The 13,352-nt window shown below is 41.7% G+C and overlaps 1 protein-coding gene across 1 annotated transcript in view; it reads right to left on the bottom strand.

Annotated features, from left to right (window-relative positions):
• The window catches only part of CAGE1 (cancer antigen 1), a 34,122-nt gene that overhangs the window by 14,639 nt on the left and 6,131 nt on the right, over positions 1–13,352 (bottom strand). Inside the window, exons 4-8 of the mRNA XM_006138835.3 lie at positions 10,821–11,305; positions 10,312–10,503; positions 8,005–9,210; positions 6,576–6,698; positions 5,206–5,355 (exon numbers count right to left, since the gene is read on the bottom strand). Of these exons, the coding sequence (XP_006138897.3) occupies positions 5,206–5,355; positions 6,576–6,698; positions 8,005–9,210; positions 10,312–10,503; positions 10,821–11,305 (2,156 nt within the window). The remainder of the gene's footprint in view (positions 1–5,205; positions 5,356–6,575; positions 6,699–8,004; positions 9,211–10,311; positions 10,504–10,820; positions 11,306–13,352) is intronic.

Genomic DNA, 13,352 nt, shown 5'->3' with positions numbered 1-13,352 from the left:
CTTCCAGTTCTAGTATTCTATAATTCTATGAAAAAGCTTTCCATCCAATTGCACAAGACAATCGAAGGGATGGGGAAATGGAATACTTTTCCCATTTGATAGATGGGAACTGAGGCATACAGAGAGTAAAGACCTGGCCTTGCAACTTATTATGTGTGGTTGCAGCAGTATTCCAATGCCAGGCTCTTCAGGGAGGTACTACATGAGCTCACAACTGCCACTACATGCAATTGGTTGAAGGATCAGGACTCAGTGACTTGACCAATGTCATATAGATCTCCTGAATCCCAGTCCAGTTTTGCAGGATTTGACCCCACTTTCAAAGTTGTCCTTTGTTCTGCTCTGAATTTGTAAAAAAGGGCTTAAATAAAAACTCAAAATATCAAAAAAAAAATATAGACCTATTAAGAAATTAAATGATTAAATAACAAACATATCCCATCTAGGAATTGCTAGTAATGTTGTTGTACATCATGAAGCAGCCATACAACTGAGGAAGAATTCATCATTCCATCGACTCTTGGGTTTCACATGTTATTTATTCTTTTTCAAACACTGAAATAAAGTGAGTTCAATATCAGTTTTAAATTGTCCATTTGTCTATTTTTCTCTCTTCTCTTTTTCCATGGGGCTTGTAGCTCTTCTGCCATGAAAGCAGGCCATACAACTTTAAAGTCTTCAGTATTGTTTGGATAAAATAGGCTAGTGCTCCATTTCCTGAACATGCAACATACTGTATTGTTAATCATTATTAGCCTGTTTCCCATTGACTCAAATGGACACTGAGTCAGGTCCTGGATGAGAGGGAAGACTCAAGACTTCTAAACTCTCCCTATGATACTGAAAGAAGAAAATTACTGAAACGACTCTATATAATTCCATGGTATGCCCATATCTTGAATACTGTGTACCGATGTGGTAACCTCATCTCAAAAAAGATATATTGGCATTGGAAAAGGTTCAGAAAAGGGTAAAAAAAAATGATTAGGGGTTTGGAGCGGGTCCCATCTTTAGAGAGATTATAAAGACTTGGACTTTTCAGTTTAGAAAAGAGGAGTCTAAGGGGGGATATGATAGAGGTCTATAAATCATGACTGGTATGGAGAAAGTGAATAAGGAAAAGTTATTTACTTGTTCCCATAACATAAGAACTAGAGATTACCAAATGAAATTAATAGGTAGCAGGTTTAAAACGAACAAAAGGAAGTTTTTCTTCATACAGCATACAGTCAACCTGTGGAACTCCTTGCCAGAGGATGTTATGAAGACCAGGACTTTAACAGGGTTCAAAAAAGAACTAGATACATCCATGGAGATTAGGTCCATCAGTACTTATTAACCAGGATGGGTAGGAATGGTGTCCCTAGCTTTTGTTTGTCAGGGGCTGGAAATGGATGAGAGGAGAGGGATCACTTGATAATTGCCTGTTTCTGTTCACTCCCTTTGGGGCATCTGGCATTGGCTACTGTCAGAAGACAAGATATTAGGCTAGATGGATCATTAGTCTGACCCAGTATGGCCGTTCTTATGTTCTTAAAAAGTTTATCCCAAGGAATGTTGTACAGACTTCTGCTATCTCTAGTAAGATTCAAATGGAGTATGTCAACATACAAACTTGGAGTGTGTGGTAGCAGAGTCCATTTGGCAAGTTAATGCACAGCAGGCCAATGTGAATCACACTCTAACTTTCTGCACGTTAAATAGCCATGTAGGCAAGCCCCACTTTTACACGCATAGGTTCTGCTCTTGCAATGTGAATTGTATGGGTGAATGCCTGCACCCACCTTGATCTCTGTGGGTTCTGCCCACATGTTGCTCAATGAAGGATTGGAGCCTTAGGAAGGACAATGGAAGGAATAAGCTATTTTACACCATTGCATCTAGGGAAGGAATCCAAGTATTTGAAAGGTGTTGTTATTTCACAGTCTATAGAGGAGGGATGAAATCTGAGAGATTTCAAAGGGGCTAAGTTTCACCACAGTTCTTGGCACGCTGTGAAACTTCCCACATCCATTTGTGTACTGGCAAGACCTTTTCTCATTTCCACAGCTATAAACCGTTAAAATGGCAAAAGAAAACAATATTCAGAAATTTCTATTTGCAAAATGAAATAGTCACCTTTCCGAGGGATTCAAGAGAGAACCATCCTTGGACCCCGTGGAGAATTTTCATCCCATTCCAACAAGTCCATTTGTTATTTATTGTAAATTCTGCCAGTATGTGTAATTTTACACAATTCCTTAGTGAAGTCAGCATTTTCTGTACTACAGACCAGTGTCTCTGCTGCATCTGGTCAATGCAAAGTACAGCAAGGATGACGTAAGTGAGCCAATCTGCAGCTCCCTGACGGTCAGTCTGGCTGTGTCCCAGTCCTAGCCCCTGATGTAGTTTACAGCATCCTGATAAGTGTTAGGAATCTGTGTGTCCTGGGACAGGTTAGGAGGCTTGCAGATGCAGGGCTGGTGTTAGGGCAAGCAGGCAGGGTGACTGCCTAGAGCTCCATGCCACAAGGAGCCCTGTGAAGTTAAGTAATATGCCCGAGCTCTGCTGCCCACAGCTCAAATCCAAGCCCAAGCCCTAAGGTTTAGGGCTATAGCCTGAGATTAAGGGAGGGAGTCACTTTTTTAAAAATCCAAAGATAGCCATCAGCACAAAAAAAGGCAGAAAAACACTGTTGTAAACCAGTGTTTCTCAATCAGTGATACGAGTACCCTTAGGAGTACTCGAGAGAAGTCTGGGGGGACGTCAACACAATTGAAATTTGGAGAAAACTGATTTTTGTTTTAAGTTTCAGCGCTTTATTATTTTTGTACTTTTTACACCCAAATATTTCATTGCCCGCCTGGCTACGATTAAGTTGTTTAAACAAATGTGTTGCAATGGTAGAAAAAATGTTGTGCGTCTGAAAACTGTAGGTACCGGGGGTACTTATAATTATTTTTTTAAAAAGGGTGCTTTATAAAAACGGTTGATAAACACTGCTCTTAACAATGCCAGTTTGTCCCAAAGAGTATGTCTGCAGTTGGCACGGGTCAGCTGACTAAAAACTGCAGTGTAGATGTCTGGGCTCAGGCCGGAGCCTGACTCTGAGACCCTGTGCGGGGGTGAGTCTCCTCACTTAACCTAAGCCCAAGCTCAAATGTCTATACACACTGCAAACTTTTGACCCAGGCTCTGAGACTTGATGCCATTTTTTTTTAGTGCTGTTTAAATGTACCATTTGTAAACAACTTCCAGCCAAGACAAGCCAGAGCATAGTAGAACTTTGGTCACACCTCCAATACACCTTCTCTGCCAAGCCATGGAGGAGAGTAGCAGCCAGTCATCCTAGTTCTACTCCAGCTGGAGGAATTTTCATCTGAGATCCCTTTTTGACCTCTGAGTGTTCTCACATGGCATAAGTGGGCTGAAGAGGGTTAGAGAATTTGGCCCTACATTTCCCACACTGTTATGTCTGACACATTCTTCTATTTCCAGTAGAAAATATCTATCAAGAAACAACATTCTTATAATTGCTGAGGAGTCACATGGATATCTAGAGCCCCACTCTTAATGGCAGGAACTAGCCAGCTGTTCCAGAAGTGGAGGACACTGGGAATTAAATTAAGGGAGCCAGAAGTAACAACAGAAAATAATCCTTCCCTGATCTGATGCCTGTTACTCATGCAAGCATGACTTTTGTGTGGCTAAACCAAGAATACTGTGCAGGTAGGTATGGCATACACCAGGAACATCGCTCAAAAATTTGAACTTATTGTTATCCCTATTTCAGCTCCACCAGTGTTAGCAACACTGAAAGTATTAATATATGCTCACCAGCAGCCTTTCTTAAGCAGCAGATCTTAGACACACATGCATTTGGTCTAACTGGCACAGCGCTTAAAATGCTGGCAGCAGCGTGGAGCCCAGTCTCACACTGGCTCTCAGCACCATTATGCTGGTGGAACTGAACTAGTGTTAGCAAAAACGTCCCAATTGTCGTTATGACCGTGAGGCTTACAGATAAGAAGAGGGCAATAATTAGATTTTTTTCATTCATCGCAGTCACAATTATTTTTCTTTTAGCGAGTGTGTGAGTGTGAGTGTGTATGTGAATTTAATGCTCATGAAAAGTGCTGTCTGACTCGGCCTGCTGGCAGGGGAGGCAAAGGGAGCAACTGCCCCAAGGATCAGCCATTTAAAGGGTACGGTGCTGTTGGCTGCTACCACTGCTACTGCAGACACGTTAGTGGCCAGAGTCTCAGGCGCCTGCTTCCAGAGCACTGCACAGCATACTGCACAGCCTCCATTGGCACACTCTGGATGGCACGCAGAGGGGTGGGCAGTGAGTTCCGGGTGGGCAGTGCGTTTCAGGTGGTTCTGAGGGCCGGCTGCCCTGCCCGGCCCCTCCTGCCCAACACCCTGCCTCTTCCTGGAGCGTGAAGCCTACCCACCCCCACCCCCTTGGACAAGATCCAGGGGCCCTGTGAGTCTGTTGGCTTGCCTGTGTCTGACTTGACCATCCTGAATAACAATGACTTCTCTGTATGTACAGTATAAATAAAGCAGAATACAGGCAGCAGCAGTGCATGTATCCTGACAGCATCCCCTACACATGCTCTGGAGAAACCACCTCTAGGAATGAGACAGTAATTCAAACCCCATGCTCATTCAGACTACTATGAAGGGTGCCAATGAGCTGAGGTAGTTTCTGTGATAGATACCTGTCCACTGGAACTGGATTAAAACCACCAAATTATTTCATATAGGCCACTGACTAGTCAACAGATGGTAGCTGACTTTGCTCACTACCTATGTTGGATGGATTTCCTGTTTGTCAGTGGAAGGGAGTAGTCTGAGTGAGATTTTGACAAGGTAAGCAATGCTTGTATTTCAGGAACATCTCCATCTTTTTTCCTTCTTTTTCTTGCCCTTCCATACATGGACAGAAAATATTGTTTTGAAGCCATCAACCTAGCATCACTTCCAAGCTAGCACTACCAACTTATCAGGTGAATGAGAGCTTAGCCACATAACTCTGGTTGATTATAGTTGTAGCGTGGAGTTAAAATAATAGGGGTTTTTGTTTGTTTTCAAGACAAATCTGAAATTTGTTTATTTTAAATGATTGGAAAAATACAGCAAGAGCGAATACCAGATGAGTAGCTCCGAATTGATCTGAAATCAGTGCCTAACACCTGTGTAGATAGGGCTGTTGTGTATTACCTGGCAGGTAAGAAGTCCCTCTGTAAGAGCCAGAAGGCTGCGAATTTTAGATAGAAGCTGAGATGCTCTCTGCACATATGGAGAACTGAAATGGTCTTCTTCACTATGGAGGTTTTTCTGGGTTAAATCAGAATGCATTGACTTCATATCCTGTATGGACACATTGGGGTCTGTCAGATTACTGGACAAAGGCTGCTTCCCATATGAAAATGCAAATAGTATGCATAACTAGTGTTATCAAAGAAAAGCTACATGCAACATAGGATTCTCACCAGTACTTATCATTTATAAGATAAACTTCAGAGTGAAATCTGGGAGCTGAACATGAGTACATGATTCCGTCTTCTTAGATTTTACAATAATGCTTTGAATACTTCAGGTTCTGACACAGATCTCCCATATGACCTTTTGGAGCATATTCCTATTTACCATAAATACCTCCCAGGGAAGGGACTGTGCCTTCTTTATTTGGAAAATACCTGGCACACTATATATGTTGGGGAACCTTAGGGAAAGGGAGCTTTCAGTCTCCACAGAACAGGCAGTGTGTCTCTCCTACTCAAGATACATCAGGAGATCTGTAGGGCCACTCTGCTGGATTCACACAGCAACAGAAAGGTGAAACATTCATGCAAAAGTCCAGAGGTTCCTCAGTATTCCTATTTCTCCCTGATTCACCTAGTAACTGCTCCTGTTAGCTCCCCACTTGTGCCTAGATCTGGACCTCTGAGAGTTTGACAGCACAGAGCTGGAATCTGCATGAGATACTGCAGGGAAATCCCAAGGGGTGGGAGAAGGTAGGAGGAGGGTGACCTAGTCATGCCAAAATCTGTACACAGGTTTCTGTAGCTGAATCTCCCTCCTTCTGACATAATTTGTTGGAATATATTTGGTGTGCACATTCCATTCTTTCTTCTGCTTCATGTGGAGATGGGAGATGGATGTGGACACACTTATTTTCCCACTTTTAATTTACTGTACACTCCAAATTACAAATGGTAAAATGTATCTTAATTCTATTCACTCAAATGTTTGTGAGAGCCACTGTATTAGACATATTTCCCAGCTTAGATCCCAATCCAGCAAACCATGTAAACATAGGCCTATCTTTGAACTGTTGGCATAGTTCCATATACTTAAAGATAAGCACATGCTTAAATGCTTTTTTCAGCTAGAAGTCTTAGTACTAAGTCCTGTTCTTGTACTTCTTAGTCAGAATCCGCATCGGAATCAATTGGCGTTTTGAATAAGTAAGGAATATCATCTGTATACATGAAAGCATAACTGAAATTAAATGACATGAAAGAAAGAAATGCTATTGCTATGATAAAACATTCTTCTTAGAAAGGACGGCACATGTCCCAACATACCAGAAGAAATCTCCCCAGAATGTGCATTTTCCACTCTATTTCTTCTTCTTTCTTCCTTAGTTCTTCCTTCTGTATGCCAATTTTATGTCGGAGTGTCTGGATCATTTGATATTGCATCTGCTCCTAGCATGAAGACAGCAGAATTAAAGAAGAAATCCTCATATGCTGCTTACATCTCTGCTCAATGCAAAGACTCATTTACTCAGACCTATACTCCTACCTTTCACTGAGAAAAGAAAAGAAAAGATAGAACAATACTACTTGTTAGGGGACCATAACTCTCCCCACTCCCTGAACATACCATATATACTCGAACATAAACCTTTTTGTTCATAAGCAGATCCACTACCCCAAGTTCCAGAAAAAAAAAAGTTAAAAAGTCAATTACGCGTTTACAAGCCAATTCTATATCGGCAGTCTACAAACTTTTGGTCCTAGCTCATCAGCATAAGCTTCCACCATGTCAGGATGTTTTGTTTACCTGAAGCATCTGCAGGCTCCCAGAGTTTGTGATTCGCTGTTTCTGGCCAACAGAAGGAGCAGGGAGTGGCAGCCAGCATGACCCCACGGCTCCCACTGGCTGCTGTTCACTGTTCCCAGTCAATGGGAGCCGGAGGAAGCAGCGTGGGCTGAAGGATGTGCTGGCTGCAGCTATGGAGCCTCTCAGTTCCCATTGGCTGCTGTTTGCCATTCCCAGTCAATGGGAGCTGAGGAATGCAGTGCTGGCCAAGAATATGCTGGCTGCCACTTCCTGACACTCCTGTTGACCCAGAAAGGTGAACAGCAGCGACTGAGAGTTGAGAGCCTTGGTGCCCACAGACACTCCAAGTACATTAAATGTCCGGGAACGTCAGCGGTTTGCCATGCTGCAAACTGAAGTTTGCCAACCCCCTCAAGTAGAAAAAAAATATGATGCACAATGACCTGATTATAAGCTGACTCCCACTCTTTACAGTGTGATCTTTTTACCAAAGGAATTTGGCTTATGATCATGTATATATGGTATGCATTTTGAGCACCATATTCATTTCAGCGAGGGATTTTAAATATATAATTAGTACTCACAACCACAATATTCAGACTGTAAAAAGTAAGTTGCATTTAGCACCTATCTGTGACTTTCATTTTATGCAAGCAGTCGTGTGTGTTTGCTATGTGCGATTTGGGTTAAATTCACCTTTATACAGAAGCAAATCAAGGCCTGTGTATCAGTGAGGTCTGCAAACTAGATCTTAAATGGGGGCACTGAGATTCTGTGGAGGGGTGAATTTCACCCCTGTCTAAAAAAGTTAAGGAAAAGCATGTGGTGGCCACTGAGGCTCTGTCTACACCCTGCAGTGTAGACATAGCCTGAGTGTATGAACTACCTAGGTTCTTACACTTTTTACAGTGCTACAGTAGGTCAAGGATTCAACGTGTATGCAAATACCTTTACTATTTGCGACTCCCTGACTTTGTCATATTGCTCTTTCCACTTGGCAGTTTCAAGCTGGAGGAAACGATTTTGCTCTCTGTCTTTCACTATCTGTTGCTGAAGCTCTTGGTTCTCTATTTTGAATGCAGTAATCTGCTGTTGCATTTTCTCTGTCTCAGCCCGCTCATTTTCAGATTCTGTTTGCAAGATTTTAATCTGAGCAACCAGCTTGTTATAACTGGACTCCAACTTCTGCATTTCTGCCAGCCTGTCGTCCTTCTGTCTCTGAAGTTCTGCCTGAAGGGACAGGAGTTGTTTTTCGGCGTTCTCCTTTTCTTCTCTTAGTCTGTGCAAGGCAGAAGTGGCAGTTTTGACCTCATGCTCCAGCTTTTGTTTGAGATGTTGAAGTTCTTGTATTTCTTTCTCTCTCCTGCGTAGAATCTGATCCATCTGTAAGCACTGGGTCATAGATTTGGTCTTCAACTCCATCTCTGTCTCATGCTTTTCCTGAAGGAGACTATAATCAGTTTTGAGTTTTTCCAACTGCAGCAGCAGGACTTTTCTTTCAACCCCAGCTTCCTCAAGATGCTCCCTGGCAGTAGATAAAGCCTCCTGCACATTCTTCAGGCAGCTGTCAGTCTCAGATTTCTCCACAGTGATCTTGTCCTTTGCTTCAATCAGATCTTCAATATTCTTCTTCAGCTTGTTTATGGTGTCTATAAAATGCTGCTGCTGGACAATTTCCATCTCTAGCTGTTTAATCTTGGTCTCCATAGAAATATTATCATAGTAAAGATCCATGATTTGGGTCTGCTGTTTCTTCTGGGCCTGTTCTACCTTCTTCATGACCTCACCTAAGTCCATACCCTCCTCTTCAAGCAGCAGCTTCTCTATTTCTTTAATCTTTTTCTCCAAAAAAATATTATCATACTGAAGATCCATGATTTGGGTTTGCTGCGTTTGCTGATCCTGTTCTAATCCCTTGATGACCACATTCAAGTCCACATCTCCCACCTGGACCAGCCATTTCTCTGGGCCAGGCTCCGAGTTTTTTGTCTCGTCCATATTGAAGGATGCTTCATATGGACAGAGGCTGTGGTTGCTTGCATTATGAGATAGGAGAATTCCTTTACTATCTGTGTCCCCTTGTGTGCATTCTTCTTGACTATTGAGTGACTTCTCAGAAGGATGGAATAAAGCCTTCTCAGATATACATGCTCCCTGGGGACAACCACAATCTCTTGTCAACTTATTAGAAAAATAAATACACTTGAATTGACTGGCTGTGATTGTCTGCCTTATTTGACTAGTTCACCTTAGGATAATTTTAATGAGTTCCATTTACTGTAAGAGAACCAATATTGTGGCCATTCTACCATTCCAAACAGGAGTTCACATCCTGCCATCTTTGGTTGGTTTTCCCTACTCATACTACATTTGCATTAACTTAAATGGAAGTATTACTTATGGGAGAACCAAATCAATCTGACCTAGGAACTACAAAGCAAGCAAGCGAACAAGCAAACAAACAAGATTAATAAATAAATATAAAATTTTAATACTCTTTTTATAGTATTTTTTATTCTGAAATGATTAACAACTCATTTTTAATGGCAAAAAGTTAAAATTGCTATAAATTGAAGCAGATTTTTTCCCAATGAGAAATAGGTTGCTGGGTATTTTCCTGGACTGACAATGAATAAAAAACAGCATCTCTCTAGGGCCCTGGTCCTGCAATAAAACTCGTGGTCATTGTGTTTGTGCAGAGCCCCAAGGAAATGAATGGGGCTCAAAGGGATGTCCTTGTAAGTTTGGGTCCTCAACTGTGACGAGCTCTCATCTTAAAACTCCCATCTTAAAAACTCAAGTCATCAGTCACAGCTATTGCACTGGCTAGCATGAATGTAGAGACAGAAAACATTTAAGAGAAAAAGGCAAACAAGAACACAGATGAAAAGTGACTTTCACTGATCCATTCAACAATGTACGTGTTGAATTTTTGTATGCACTGCATAAGGGAGATTTCACTCAATGATGGGTGCAGCTCAACCAAAAGAGAAATTAAGGGCCAATTTCTTCTGTCTGTTCCCTTGAGTGACCCCATTGACTTCAGTGGAAGAGAGCAGCTATGCCTAGCATGAGAAGGCCCTGATTCTTGATTTAGAGTTCCCAGATACTATAATAATAAAACTAATACTAAACTGGAACAGAATTTGACCAACACATTTTCACTTTTCAACTTATTTAAACTAAAAATCTCTTCTCCTTGTTGCATATCTGTGGCTAAACAGATAGAAAAATTGTAAATAAAAGGCATCTCACAGACTCAGGCAGAAGGCTGCTGCCAACACTTTCCTCTTTGTTGCAACCATGCATTAAGTTGCTCTTGATATTTTCTTTGAGGAGCCTATTTGATTGCATCAGAGCTCGAATATATTCTATGTTTTCATTCAAAGAGACTGGAGAAATATCCTTCAAGTTGTCTGCACAGTCAATGTATTGTTCAGTGGCTGTCTGCCAAAAGAAGGCAAGTGTTTGTAAACTAAATAGGAACATCAGTGAAAATATACACTCTCATAATATTCAGAGCTCAGTTAATTCAATAGGCATTTCTACTGTAGTATCAAGGGGGGATTTAGAATACATCTACTTTGCTATTAATCTACATCTGCTTTGTTATTAATAACATCATATACCAGGTACACAGCTAACCCACAGAGACTACTACTAGGAATGCACAGCATTTCAAATATCACCACTCGCTGTAATAGGGAACATCATTTTCATCAAAATGTCTCCACTTTCTTGTGGGAAGGAGTTTGATATCTTACCATATTTCCTTCATGACTGGCTGCTTTGCCAGCCACGTTGAAGTTGTCCTCTCTGAAAACTAGTTCTTCAGTAACAAAACATGGATTTTTCTTAATTAAAGAGCCTGTGGGTTGGGTGAGAAAACAGGACACTTCTTTTATGGGGGATTCCTTAACAATGCACTCCAGCAATGACTCCCCCATTATCACAAATGAATCTTCCAGAGGTAACAATTCTTTTGCCAGTAAAACTTTCTCATTCTCAGTTTCCCATGGTGCTTCTTTAATCAAGTTTTTCCCCATAATGGAGCTTCTCTTTGACTCATCCAGCATTTTGCTTTGTTGTGTTGATTCTCCTTTGGATAATGATTCCTCCCGGGGGAAGAATATTCTTTTATTATCGGAGGATTCCTTCCAGTCTGTTACATGCAGAGACTCCTTGGTGTTAAGGCATGTTCTTGTATCACATGACTGTTGCCAAACTTTCCGTGAAGAGTCTTCAGAATCTGCACACAGGATGGGATTGAATAAATAGATTGGAACTGGTTCATAGAACATTAATGGAAATATCATGCTTCAACTGAGAAGAGGTATGCTGTTCTGCTTGGGATTAGCACAATAGGGATATGATTTTCTTTCAGTTTACATGACTTTCTGATCAGAAATAACCTAACCTGAACATGATGCACCTGCATGAATGCTCACACCAGGGACTAGGTTAGCACACTCCAATTTCAGCCCTCAGATACAAGTGTGCAATATCCACTGAAATCAATGTGCATGTGAGGGCAGAATTTAGCCTATAATGTTGGACAATAGTGAATGGATGATGCAGAAGAATTAGCATGCTTTGGACTGGATCCTGGCTTCCATTATGCTGGTCTTTTATACTGGAGCAAGTAGCAGTACAGAATCAATCCTAATGCTCAAATGCTCTAATGTTGACTTGCATGCCACGGGCCAGATCCTTAGCTGATATACTGTACATCTATGTAATTCCATTGACTTTAGTGAAGCTATGCTGATTTTCATCAACTGGGGATCTGGGCCAGCAGCCTCATGAAGGGATAGTGTGCCAGCCAGTGGGTGTGTGCAACCCCCACAGAGAGCTAAGCACATATGCTGCTGTCCACAGCAAGTGCTAGTTGGGTGTGCATGCTGCTCCGGCTCACAGGAGTTGGGAGCAGCAGGTTGTGGCAGCCTATTCTGAGTCATCAGTGAGCCTGCACAGACCGAAGGTCTGACAAGTCCAGAACAGCTGTGAGGACCAAATTCTCTCATTCTGGCGTCACTGTGAATATAGAGGAAGGGAATTGATTATTCACTGCAATTTACAAGTGAAATTTGTGGGTTGGAGAATTGACTATGGACCTCATCATTCTTCTCTAGGGGTATGTCTACACTTGCCCCCTACTTTGAAGTAGGGAGGCAAATGAAGCATACTGAAGTTGCAAATCAAGCCCGGAATTTAAATATCCTGCATTTGATTTGCATGTTCCCAGCCGGGCGCCATTTTAGAAATTCACTAGCCCGAAGTAACTGCCCTCGTCTACACATGGCAGTGAAATGGGAATCCGATTTAAAGCCCCTAATTTGAATTAGCTGGTAAACCTCATTGCAGAAGGAATGCACCTTAGAGACCAACAAAACATATAGATAGTATCATGAACTTTCGTAGGCACAGCCCACTTCTTCAGATGAATGAAGTAAGGGGCCCAGGGTACAAATAAATAGCAGAGAAAGAGAGGGCATGGGGAGGGAAAGAGAAGGAAAAAAATCTTGTCAGTTAGAGCAGTGTTTCTCAATCAGTGGCACGAGTACCTTTGGGGTACTTGAGAGAAGTCTGGGGAGTACATCAACACAAGTGAAATTTGGAGAAAACCGAATTTTTGTTTTAAGTTTTACAGCGCTTTATTATTTTTGTACTTTTTACACCCAAAAATGCCATTGCCTGCCCAGCTATGATTAAGTTGTTTAAACAAATGTGTTCCAGTGGTAGAAAAAAATTGTGTGTGTCTGAAAACAGTAGGTACTGGGGGTATTTACAATTTTTTTTAAAGGGGTACTTTATAAAAAAAGGTTGAGAAACACTGAGTTAAAGCATCTTTCCTAAATGAGGCTAATAGAATGTTCTGTAAATACCCAGGACGTAGCTTTTGATGTCCTAGGGTGTGGAATGTAGCAGCCCATCCAGTTCAGGTCTTCGTTCAAACCTTGATTACAGGTGTCACATTTGTAAATGAAGGTAAGTTCTGCAGCTTCTCTCTCTAGCTAGTTTTTTAAATTGCTTTGTAATAACATAGTCACTTTTAGATCCATTACTGAGTGCCTGAGCAAGTTAAAACCCACCCCTGCAGTAAACTCTGGAGCCAGCTCTGTCCACACGTCTGTACAAGTGACATTATCACAGGACCCAACCCCATTAACCACCACATCAGAGGCTAATACCACTGCATATCCACCAATGTGATCTATGCCATCAAGTGTCAGCAATGCCCCCCTGCCATGTATACTGGCCAAACTGGACAGTCTCTGAGAAAGAATTAACGGACA

This window comes from Pelodiscus sinensis, chromosome 2, assembly GCF_049634645.1.
Source record: "Pelodiscus sinensis isolate JC-2024 chromosome 2, ASM4963464v1, whole genome shotgun sequence".
NCBI lineage: Eukaryota > Metazoa > Chordata > Testudines > Trionychidae > Pelodiscus > Pelodiscus sinensis.
Note: the sequence above shows the minus strand (reverse complement) of the source record. Positions and strands in the feature narration are given on the sequence as shown.